General features: G+C 42.6%; 1 protein-coding gene across 1 annotated transcript in view; it reads left to right on the top strand.

The window, feature by feature from the left end:
- Positions 1-12,557, top strand: part of mapk8ip3 (mitogen-activated protein kinase 8 interacting protein 3) — a 34,856-nt gene that overhangs the window by 18,585 nt on the left and 3,714 nt on the right. The window contains exons 12-32 of the mRNA XM_037791556.1: positions 158-215; positions 494-646; positions 2,241-2,298; positions 2,561-2,712; positions 2,975-3,031; positions 3,135-3,305; positions 4,098-4,224; positions 5,602-5,652; positions 6,741-6,830; positions 6,985-7,140; positions 7,301-7,466; positions 7,579-7,779; positions 7,880-8,063; positions 8,693-8,812; positions 9,105-9,185; positions 9,274-9,341; positions 9,429-9,577; positions 9,691-9,862; positions 9,973-10,086; positions 11,749-11,787; positions 12,306-12,470. Of these exons, the coding sequence (XP_037647484.1) occupies positions 158-215; positions 494-646; positions 2,241-2,298; positions 2,561-2,712; positions 2,975-3,031; positions 3,135-3,305; positions 4,098-4,224; positions 5,602-5,652; positions 6,741-6,830; positions 6,985-7,140; positions 7,301-7,466; positions 7,579-7,779; positions 7,880-8,063; positions 8,693-8,812; positions 9,105-9,185; positions 9,274-9,341; positions 9,429-9,577; positions 9,691-9,862; positions 9,973-10,086; positions 11,749-11,787; positions 12,306-12,470 (2,532 nt within the window). The remainder of the gene's footprint in view (positions 1-157; positions 216-493; positions 647-2,240; positions 2,299-2,560; positions 2,713-2,974; positions 3,032-3,134; positions 3,306-4,097; positions 4,225-5,601; positions 5,653-6,740; positions 6,831-6,984; positions 7,141-7,300; positions 7,467-7,578; positions 7,780-7,879; positions 8,064-8,692; positions 8,813-9,104; positions 9,186-9,273; positions 9,342-9,428; positions 9,578-9,690; positions 9,863-9,972; positions 10,087-11,748; positions 11,788-12,305; positions 12,471-12,557) is intronic.

Here is a 12,557-nt window from a genome sequence, read left to right as displayed (position 1 = left end):
TGGCTTTTGTGGAGGTTTTTCCATCCTTTGCTCCACAACAGACACATAGCGTAGCTCAGTGTTGCCACAAAAACTCTGGCAAATACGTTTTGCTTATCGATCAATGGATTTATTAACTTATGATTTATTAACAGAGATGTGAATGTGACTGTTTCAGGGATGGGTAAGGAGGTGGAGAACCTGCTGACGGAGAACAAACAGCTCCTAGAGACCAAGTAAGATTAATGATTGTGTGTCTGTGTTCATCCTTTAATCCTTTATACACCTTCTACCTTCCATCCCTTCAAATGTGTCAACTGAAAGATTTGTTTATGCTCCAAAAATATATGTTTAAATGACTGGTTGGTTCATGATGTTTAATAATCTGCACCGCTTCTGTATTCAGAAGGTTCTCTGTCCATGTTTGTTTTTGTGTGTGTGTAAACATGAAAGCCCACCTTGTAGTTTCCTGGAGCTGGTTTTGATATCTTTCTTCCTGTTCTTTGCTTGATAGAAATGCTCTCAACATTGTGAAAAATGACCTTATTGCCAAAGTGGACGAGCTGTCGGGGGAGCAGGAGGTGCTGAGGGAGGAGCTGGAGGCTCTGAGGCAGTCCAAGAACAAAGTGGACGCCAGAGTCAAGGAGCTGGAAGAAGAACTCAGGAGGTGAATATACGTTTTTTAAATAACATGATGAGTTCAGGGGGAAAACAATATGCTCCTTCAAATTGGTAATGTAATGAGATATACATTTGGAGATGCTCCAGACAAAAATAAACAGGTCAAATGCAAGTTAAGTAAACATGATGCATCTTGAGTATGAGAACCAGAAGACAAAATATCTGTGTGTTGTAGACTGAATCTTGTTTATTTCAAACTCCTGTAATTTCCTGTATTGGTCATTCAGTAATCTGTTTATTGACTGTGGCTCCTTAACTCTGAATTTTTTCTTTGATGAATAATATTGTGTAAAGGAGCTCACTGTCATCATGCTCTTTTTTTCCTTACTTCCTCAGCTTCATTATTTTCTGTGGATACACTAATGTTGCTGTTTACCAGTTCAGATCATTCTCAGTTTATTCTTTAATCAGCTATATTTCTCTGCAGTTTGAATGAGCTTCTTAAACTCTTTAAAATCAGTCTGACATTAGTAAGTACATATTTCAGTGTGGCAGCTCATTTGTGTTTATGGATGAAGTTGCTGACATTGGAAGAGGATGCCTTTTACTGGCAGTTAAAGCCGATGAGGGACCAACTTCTAATGCCATAAAGTGCTGAGTTGGAAATTGTAAAACTCACCTGGACACAGTTCCGCAGGCTGAACAACACTTTTATAACACCTAATAAATCTTAAGGTTCATTAGATACACTTGGGGGCTATGAAACAAGACAGTTTTAAGTCAGAGAGGAATGGATGGTAGTAAATTTGGGATGGATGGAAAGTAGAGCGGATCAAACTACGTGTGAGACTTCCCACTAAGTTCAAATACTTACAAAGACACAGGATGTTGTAATAGAACTCTTGTGTGGTTTGTTTGGGCAGTTGTGAACACAGTAATTGTACTCTGGTGCAGTCCAAAACAACCAGTCAAAGACCGCTTGCGATAGGTGGTCTTGGACCGTTTCCAAGCGAACTGAAACGTATGCTGCCTGTGCGGGCATTTGTTGAGATGGACACAGGTGAACGAAAGTGTTAACATGAGTGGGAGAGGACTGACCTGGACTTCTGCAGAAGTCCGATGTTCGCTTGACATCTGGGCTGAAGAGAACATACAGACTATGCTAAATAAAGTCCACAAATACAGTGATATTTACAAAGTGATTCCAGATAAACTGAAGGCGTAGGGATTCTTGCACACACTAGATCAATGCAGACTCAAAGTAAAAAATACTTCGACAGCAATATATCAAAGTCTGCGATTCCCTGCTTAGAACTGGTATCTCTCGAGATGAAAAAGATAAATTAACTCCTTTATACACACCCCTCAGCGACTTCATTTTTTAAAATTTGGTTCAGCTTTAATTTGTGCACTGTGAATCCGAACCAGACTAAATAGAAAATGAACCGAAATGATCAATTTCACTCTGATTCAGACTAACCAAACAGACTAGAGCTTGTGAAAGCACCATCGAGTCCCAAATTCTTCCCGCTAAAAAGTCCCTCAGTGATTCCCAGTCTCAGTGACTCCCAGTCTCAGTGACTCCCAGTCTCTTAATGTCCTAGATAACGTTTGTGTAACGCTGTTTTTTTGGGCTGCAGGTTAAGAGCAGAGGCTCTCGGTGCGTCTCGGGACTCCAAGGATGAAGGAGGCGACGATGTGAGTAAAACTGTCTCTGCACTACTCGTCCTACACATTGAATTAGTGTGCATGGAGATATCAGTGTTATTTTCTTGAGAATGAGAATCTCACACTCTGGAACAAACGTATAACTACATATTTTTGGTAGATGTGGAAAAAGACTTTGAACACATTCAAATATGATATAACTACCGTCAGTATGCTGCATATCTCTGCCTGTAAATCTGTGTTTTCAGACCTTGTTAAATTAATAAATGATAATGTGCACTTGTGTGGCCAGTTTTCATCACCCATGCAGGACGGCGACATGACAATGACGCAGCGGCGGCGGTTCACCCGGGTGGAGATGGCCCGCGTGCTGATGGAGAGGAATCAGTACAAAGAGAGACTGATGGAGCTGCAGGAAGCCGTACGGTGGACGGAGATGATCAGGTAGACGAGACGAAGCTTTAAACTAGAGATGAAGAACTTGAATGACCACAGGAAGTTTAAACTCAACATATTAAAATGTTTACTACGGTCTAAATCAAGCTGCAAGAATTTAGCTGAATTTTGTGTCTTTATACTATTGATCTTACAGAATTTTTTCAAAATTGTAGACATTTAATGTGGCATTGAGCCACACATTTATTTAAAATATAATTTTAGTGTCCTTGTTTCTTTTCCTGTGACTCACACATCTGTTTCCTCTCAGGGCGTCCAGGGAGAGTCCTCAAATCACAGAGAAAAAGAAGTCCACCATCTGGCAGTTGTGAGATTATGCTTTTATTTAAATGTATTTACAGTTAGAAATATCCTGAATGATTTGGTGAAACATCAGAAGTCAAACATCTCCTTCTCCCTCCATCCACCAGCTTTTCGCGTCTCTTCAGCACATCGTCCAGCCCTCCACCCATCAAGCGGCCGTACTACAGCGTCAACATCCACTACAAGTCGCCCTCGCCGGCTGGTTTCTCTCAGCGCCGCAGCCACACCATGTGTCAGATCTCCACCTCAAACCGCACGCTGGAGTTCTTCCCCGAAGAGTGAGCAGCAAACCAGCTACCGTCACTAAACCTATCTTCCCTTCTCACTAAACCTCTATCCTTATCTGCTTCCTACTCTGCTTTGGTCTGAACGCCTGGTCGCTTGCTCGCTTTGTGGCAGCTCGGAGAGAAGAAAGCTTCCAGCACGTTCTTCAGTATTCAACATTGATAGAGATGTGACGTGTGTTTAAATTGATACACAGTTCTCCCTTTGGGATTGGTTGTAAATGCTTTCACATCCCATTCAGACACATCTCGTCACATCTCGGAAATATTCTGAATATTGGCTTTTGCAAAATTGTTGTTAAAGAGATGATTTGGTAAGATAGAGATAAAGTCCCTTTTAAAGTTGCATATTGAACTTTTTAGCTTTGGATGATGATGAACGTGACCTCCAACATGATTAAATCTCTTATACCTTCCTATTTTGAGCCTAAAAGCAAGACTGGATGACATTGTCTCATTCTCAAGTTGTCTTTGAGTTTAACCTCTCTTACATAAACATAGACACATAAATACATCAGGCCACAGATACATCACTCACATACAGAAACACATACTAAAAATATTTAAAATCTTTTCAGAATTTTCAGTATACTGTGATAAAACACATTGCTTGGCTTGAGCTAGAATAAAGCCTTGTTTAACTGCTATTGCTATATTTTCTTGCTCTTCTTCTCTTGCTGCTGGCTGGCCAGGCTGCTAACGCTTCGCTTTTTTCTCTCTCTTCTTCTTTTCCCGCCTTCCCGTCGCTTCCAGACTGGCCAGTAACGGTGTTGCATCTCTCCTCAGTGACTCGGCACTGTTGGCTCGCCGAGAGCAGCGGCGTGAACAGTACCGGCAGGTCCGCGAGCACATGCGCCGCGATGACGGCATCATGCAAGCCTGTGGCTGGAGCGTGCCATCTCGCTTCAAACAGGTACACACACACACACAACCCCATTCGACATGGTCAGACATCCCTCTGGGCCTCCACCTACACAACAAAAGCATTACTCAGTTTGTATGAGAATAACCTCACAGATGTTCGACTGATTTGTAAAAGTGACTGACAGGACAGGTGAAACATATGGACCCATAAGATTTAAACCTTGTGACATGATGTTCAGAAATAATTTGGCTGTATAGAACCTTTTGTAAACTTGTGACACACTCTGCATGAGAAAGTTTATTTGGAACAGGAAGGTCACACGAAAGCATTTCAATTTAAAGGTACAGTGTGTAGGATTTAGTAGCATCTAGTGGTGTGGTTGCAGATTGCAACCAACTGAGTACCCCTCCGCTCACTCTTCCCTTTCTAAGACGGTAACGTGAGCCTTGAGTGCAAAACCACGGTAACGCTGTTCGCCTCGCTCAGAGGGCATCCTTATCATAATAACAATACTTTAGGAGTAACGGAAGTCAGACGGCGGCTGGTGATATCAAGGTTTTGCACGCTGCGGCTCACGTTCCTGCAGTTTCACAAACATGTCGGAGAACGACGGTGGCCTTCAGGTAACGTAAAAACGTGAAAGTCTCTCTCTAGAGCCAGTGTTTGGTTTGTCCATTCTGGGCTACTGTAGAAACATGACGGAGCAACATGGCGGACTCCATGAAGAGGACCCGCTTCCTATGTAGATATGAAGGGCTCATTCTAAGCTAACGAAAACACAACGTTTCTTAGTTTCAGGTGATTATACACTGATGAAAACATAGTTATGTATATTATATTCCATTTCTGCTAATAGATCCCCCAACATGTTACACACTGTTCCTTTAAATTAAGAAATAACAGTGTGTGAAACTCCGTACTCAAATCTCCCACACAGAGTGTGACACTGAAGTTTCACATGCAAACACACATTTAAGTTTGAAGCAAACATTTTGGATCTGCTTTTACACTAGAAAGCAGAGACAAAAATGTTTTTCACATATTTATCAACTTGCATTTCTCATGCTGACTTTTTCTCAGGTTTACAAAGTGTGATTTACAGCCAAATTATTTTGGAACACAATTTCCCCAAGCTCAAACTCATGTTTTGTATCTTGTTTGAGCCCATAGAAATTGTAAATGATGTTGACCAGTTCATTGTTGGTTCTGGTCTTTTTATGGGATTTATTGACAATAAGAAAATTATTCTTTTACACCTGTAAGAATAGTAGAACGCTCTCAGTCTTCACTTTGGTTTCAAGCATAAACATGATTTAATTAATAGCATGGAAGTGTACATTAAATTGGTGAACAGACCCTGTGCAGCTTGAATGCCGATGGGCAGTGTGTTGGTAGGCAGGTGGCTCTAACTCTGGTCTCCCACAGCCTGGTGTTCCGACGGACAGCGCTCAGGACAGCCCGCTGAAGAGACCACAGGCAAGTGAGACCGACAGAGCGCCGGCATGCGCTTTTACGGCTTCCCTTCCCTTTAACCTTCCTGAATACATATCCAGATAATCAAGACAGCATTTTTTTTTTACTTTACAAACTGAGACACAGTCAGTTCCATGTGAACATCTTTAACAAAATGAGCATTTAAAAAAAATGAAGGACCAACATTGTATGATCTGAGAACTTTACTATGAAATGCAAGAAAATCAAGGGACATTTATCATTTTGGAGGCATGATATGACACACACACACACACACACACACAGACACACACACACAGTACACAAACACAAACCTTATGACTGCATCTCTTTGATCAACACTATCTAATTTTCTCTCCCTCTGCAACCTTTTAACCTTTAACCTCTGTCTGTGTCAACCTGCCTCACTTAACACATTGATGTTGTCATCACTTACTTACTCCTGCTTTGCTCTTAGTGTTCTTCCTTAAAGGAAAAATCCACTATAAAATAAATAAAGTTTCTAAGTAATATCATATGTGGAAAAATGAGACACTTTCAGTGAAAATTGTCGTAGTCTGTGTTGCTTTCAACCAACTGACTACCACCAGATGGCGCCAAAGTAAGGAATTGTAAAAACGTACACTGTGGTTTTAACAGACAATATAAATGAACATATTTCTGCTGCATTGTTTGGTCGTGTATTTTTCTACTTTCTGGCGACAATATGCCGTCCCATCAGGCTATTCCAGTGCAGCTACATTGGAGTTTAATAGCAGAAAAATCAGACATAAAGATTCAATTTTGGTGCCACAATGAAAGAGTGGATTCTTTCTAAAAGCACAGATATATAGTGTAGCAATCAGCAGAGATAAATCCATTATAGAAGAGGCAGACATACCAATATGTCCTCTGACAGCACTCCCTACAGAGGTGTTACGGTTTGAGTAAGTGGCGTGACACATTTCTGAACTGGAAAACTCTTCTGTACATGTATAAAGTGCATACACAAACACTGAATGATTTTCATTAGTGTCTAGTAACATTGGAGATATTTTGTTGGAACCAGACAATAATTCACCACTCTGCTTGTTATCACCTCCTGCTTTTAGATCACTAACGAGAAAGAGGACAACCGCATGAAGAATGTGCCCGTCCCGGTGTACTGCCGTCCTCTGGTAGAGAAGGACCCCAACAGAAAGGTGAGGCGTTCAGGGGACGACATGTCCACTATAGCTCTACTGTAGCTCTACTCAAGTTTATTTGAATGTTGTGCAAAATGATTTATGTGCTTAAGAGGGCACTTCAATCTCTGAGCATTTACATATTACATATTTTGTGTCTGTGTGTTTGTAGTTGTGGTGTGCAGCTGGCGTGGACCTGACAGGATGGAAGGCCAGCAGCCCGGAGGTGGTACCAGCCAAAGCACTGTCAGGCGGCAGCGACCCCCTGCACGTTGAGGAGAACGGAGGTGGCAAGAAGAGCAGCCATAGCTCCCCAGAGAAGAGGAAGGTAGAAACCCATTTTAGGACATTTATTAGTTATATTACTACTAGAGGGTAGTTCAAAACACAATGATGATTATATGAACCACATCCGTCCTTTTCTCAGTTAGTCGTCCTTGTGTTAAAACCCTGTCGTCTCCTCTCTCCTACTCTCTCCACTCGCCCAGTCGAAGGAACTCCAGGAAACAGACACCATGAGCAGTCGAGTGTGGATCCTCACCAGCACCCACTCTGCCAGCAAGGTGGTCATCATCGATGCCAACCAGCCGGGCTCGCTGGTCGACCAGTTCAACGTCTGCAACGCCCACGTGCTCTGCATCTCCAGTGTGCCTGGTGAGAGGGAGAGTTTTTGTTAAACCGTCATATTTGCATTTTTATACATCTTTTATGTTGAAGGGTGTGACCTTTTAGTAAGACATGTTAATATGTTTGTGTTTGTATCCAGCTGCCAGCGAGAGCGACTATCCAGCAGGAGAGATCGTGTTGGATCCAGGTGACGGTGGAGCAGGCGCTGGTGGCGAGGATGCTGGCAGCGTGGAGGGCATGTTGGCTGGTATCACTCTCGTCGGCTGTGCCACCAACTGCAGCGTCGCCCGTAGCAACTGCTCCTCACGCACTGACACGCCCATAATGGACAAAGGACAAGGTGGGCTCATCCTTTCAATGCTCCTGCATCTTTTTCCTTATCATTACGGAAAGGTGTCAAGCCGACCAGTTTGATTATTTATTTTAATGTCGTTCTTCAGCCCCCACCGCTCCCCCCATGAATGGGAAGATTCACACTGCCCAGTCGGCCGAGGAGGCCATGGAGGCCACAGAGGTTCCCGAGTCAACGGCCAGCCAAGCAGAGCTGAGATCTGGACCTCCAGGACCATTTACTGAGCACGTCTTCACCGACCCCCAGCCTCGTCTATCAGACGCCTCTGACAGGTAGGAGGCCAAAGTCCGTCCATATAAAGACCATCAGGATTGCCATGAATAAATGTTTGTGTACATTTGGTTAGGGATGTACCGATACCGGATTGGATATCGGTGAGACAGGGGCCGATCTATTCAATTAAATTCTATGTTTATATACTATATATATTATAGATAATTGGACCAATTTGTTGCTGCATTAAAAAACGTTTTCATATGAATTTTAATTTCTGATAGTTTTGAAGATTTTTACCAAGTTGCTGGTGTATTATTTATTATTATTATAATTTTTTTTATATAAATACGAACTCAGAAATTTATATCTATGTATTTATTTGTTACATTTTGTTTTACAAAGTTAGGAAAACAATGTTTAAGTCAGGCCTGATGTTTCCTTACACATAAAATGATCCCAGTCACTCCCACACAGTGAGGCATACGGCTTATTAATTAAACACTGATATCAGATCAATACCCTGTATCGGCCGATACCCAAAACCCAGGTATCCGTATCGGGACTGAAAAAAAGTCAGATCAGTGCATCACTACATTTGATAACTGACAACTTTTAGTACATTAGATCCACACGACTACGGGAAATAATTGGAAAACCTAAGTGTGTCTGTTGTGTGTCCACACAGGAGCGCAGGTCAATCCAAAGAGGAAACTTCTCAGCTTCCAGAGTCGGAGGACGGAGGTGAAGACACCAAGACCTACACCAGCGTGGCCCCCACTATGTGGCTCGGGGCCCAGAACGGCTGGTAAGTCGTTCAGCAGAAGTGCTGGCAACTTCTGCTGAAGCCGCACAGTATCTAAAAACACATATTACAATCATTTCTTAACCCTTCAGCTTATAGTTTTATTATTACTGCTTTACTTTTGCAAGAAAAGATCAGTCACACGCTGGATAGAGAGATTCTTTTTGGGTCTTTCCCCAAAAGACCATGTATCTTCCATCCAAGACGCACATGTAAATGTCATGACATGCTTCTTTTGAACTCTATATGCAGTTTGGTTTTGCTCTGGAGTATCTTGCCTCTGTTCTCCCTCAAGGCTCTACGTCCACTCAGCCGTTGGAAACTGGAAGAAGTGCCTCCACTCCATCAAACTCAAAGACTCTGTGCTCAGTCTGGTGTAAGTGATGCTGACGGTTTAAACTCTGTAGTTCGATCTGTATGAATTTCTGTCACCGCAGCAGTCTCCGTCTCCTCTCTAATTGCAGACACGTGAAAGGTCGTGTGCTGGTCGCCCTCGCTGACGGGACCCTCGCCATATTCCATAGATCAGAGGGTATTTGGGATTTTAATTTGTTTTAGCAGAGCACAAGTCTTGTATTAGTTGTATTAGTTGTAACTTTGTGTGTGGATTTGTCAACAGATGGCCAGTGGGATTTGTCCAATTACCACCTAATGGACCTCGGTCGGCCTCATCACTCCATCCGCTGCATGGCTGTAGTACATGATAAGGTTTGGTGCGGCTACAAGAACAAGATCCACGTCATCCAGCCCAAGAGCATGCAGATCGAGGTGAGCTATGAATCTGCCGTTGCATCATCCTGCTGAAAAATGAGTCCAACAATAACATAAAACTGTAATAACAAGTAGATTTACTCCATCTCGATTCTTTCACCGCTCTGTAGAAGTCCTTCGACGCCCACCCTCGCAGGGAGAGTCAGGTGCGACAGCTTGCGTGGATCGGTGACGGTGTTTGGGTGTCGATCCGGCTAGACTCGACCCTGCGTCTCTACCATGCGCACACACACCAGCACCTCCAGGATGTGGACATCGAGCCATACGTCAGCAAGATGCTGGGTGAGAGAATATGTTGGCTTGTTTTAGAGAGAACCCATGGACACTTTACTGCTAAATGTGAATGATGCTTGTGTTTGTTGCCTGTTATATTCCCTGGTTGTAATTCACAGGTACTGGCAAGCTGGGCTTTTCTTTTGTGCGAATCACAGCACTTCTGATTGGTGGAAACCGTCTCTGGGTAGGAACTGGAAACGGCGTGATCATCTCCATCCCACTGACAGAGAGTGAGTCTGAGATTCATTTATACAGCTTACAATAAGTGACGTACAACATGTGTTCTTTGATGAGTCTAATTCTCATCAAAATCTTCTTACAATCCTCTCGAGACAGTGTTCGTTACCTCTGCTAAGGAGGTTATTCTGTGGTAAGATTTGTTTGTCTGTCTGGATACTGGTTACTAGGCAGAATATCTCAAGTTGTTGGGAGATTTTGGTGTAGATCTGAATCCAGCAGCACCACCATGTGGTCATTTTACATCTTGTCTTAAAGGGATAGTTTGGGTGTTTTGAAGTGGGGTTGTATGAGGTACTTATCCATAGTCGGTGTGTTACCTACAGTAAAGTTACGAGTTACCGCACGGAAGCAACAATATACAGCTGTGGACGGGACCGGCAGCAAAACATAATTTAGCCAACTAAAAGAAAGGTTCACCTCAAAAAATCAGCATAAGTTTACGCTATATTTAGAATATTTTCAACGCTTACCTTGCCATCAGACAGCTCCTTCTGATGAGGAACTGAAGGGAAAATATTTTCTAAATATAGTGTCGCATGAACTGATTTAGATTTTTTTAGGTGGGCCTTTCCTTTAGGTAGCTAAAATACGTGTTGCTGCCGGTCCCGTCCGGCAGCAACACGGACAAGGACTTCATACAGCCCCACTTCAAAACACCCAAACTATCCCTTTAAAGCCCCTAAACCAGGGGTCTGCAACCTGCGGCACCGGAGCCCCTCTCCAGTGGCTCCCTGTGGATTTATAAAAATGGAAATGAATAACTGTTTTTTGTTTACATTTTCATTTGTATTGATCATTGTTGTAGGTCTATGGTACAACGGTACGATGGAGTATTAGGGCCACATTGAGGAAATAAAACAACCCTGAGATTTCGAGAATAAAGTCACATTATAAAGTAGTAATTTTACGTGTTATTTTATTTTTTTCTTTTAAAATTATGAGTTTATTCTCGTAATAATACAACTTTTTTCTCGTAATATTACGACTTTATTCTGTAAATCTCAGATGTTTTTTCCCTCAATGATGCCCTAATACTCCGTAGTACATTTGCTCTTTGGCCCTTACTGCATTATACTTATATACTATATACTTAGACTATAAACTGTGTTACCTTCATCCCAATGATCAAATGTTTTGCGGCTCCAGACAGATTTTATTTTTTATTTTTGCCTAAAATGGCTCTTTTGATAATAAAGGTTGCTGACCCCTGCCCTAAACCATGATGTGTAGAAGGACTTTTTTCTTGGATTCCTTAGTTCGAGACAAATAGGCCACGGCTGCTCAAATTTTCAACTATTTGGATTTTTTTTTTAGATGATCTGAAATTCAGCTAATGGGCTGTACATGACAAACAGCGCCTTCATAATCAAACATTATCATTAGGTAGCCTGAACTGACCAAAAAAATCGAAACAGAAGGTCGTTTTCCTCACCTACTGTAGTGCGGTTTATCTGTGTTCTTCTTTACCGCACTCCCTCTTCGCCCCATGAACTCCCTCGTCTTTCTTTCCACCTTCTGTTCCCCAGCCTTCCGTCAGAGGTTTCCCCTCTTTCACAGACAGCCTTGGTCATAACTGTTACTGTTACTGTCCTCTTTCTCCTCTGCTCTCCTCCCCCCTCCTCCTCCTCCTCATCCTCCTCCGCCTCCTGTAGCGGTGGTCCTTCACCGGGGACAGCTCCTTGGGTTGAGGGGTAAGTGGGAGCGCTCCCTCCCTCCTGCTGTTGTGATCTACCTTTTCTTGCCCGGTCAAACCTTCATGTCCCCTAAAGTTACCTGTTTCTTGATGCTTACTTAAGATGTGAACACCATTAAATGTTAGGCACTCAATTAGTCCTCTTTTATCTGTGAACATTTAGCTAAAGGTCACCAAAAGTATTTGGTGTGATGATTTTTACTTTTAACTGTATATCAGAGCAGTGCTTTTACTCATTGGTTGCTTTGCATGTTATTTATCATTGTGCTCTACTGCATCAATGACTAAAATATATGTTTGTGTGTACCAGATCCGTTGCATGCAGGGGATGTGTTTTAGCTGTCTCAAATCCTTTTTTTTTTTTTTTTTTAAATATTCTAAAATCATTTCTCATTTTCAGAAATATGTGGATTTTGTGGGTGTTTCTTTTTCGCCTGTGTCATGCTACCACATATGATTTGCTAGTAAACATTCCTGGTTGGTTAGTTTCTCACTCCTGGGTTCTTCATCCCTCAGCCAATAAGGTGTCTCCTACATCGTCCGGCGGAGTGATCCATGTGTACGGTGACGACGGCTCTGAGAAGAGCACCGGCAGCTTCATCCCCTACTGCTCCATGGCACAAGCCCAGCTCTGTTTCCACGGACACCGCGATGCTGTCAAGTTCTTCGTCTCTGTACCCGGTAGGCACAAAACCTGCCTGTACCCGTCTGTATCTGCAACACTGACGACATTCCTACTGTACTAGGATTTTTTTATGACATTATTTG

Source organism: Sebastes umbrosus, chromosome 14 (assembly GCF_015220745.1).
Source record: "Sebastes umbrosus isolate fSebUmb1 chromosome 14, fSebUmb1.pri, whole genome shotgun sequence".
NCBI classification, from domain to species: Eukaryota; Metazoa; Chordata; class Actinopteri; order Perciformes; family Sebastidae; genus Sebastes; species Sebastes umbrosus.
This window is presented reverse-complemented; position numbering and strand designations above follow the sequence as displayed.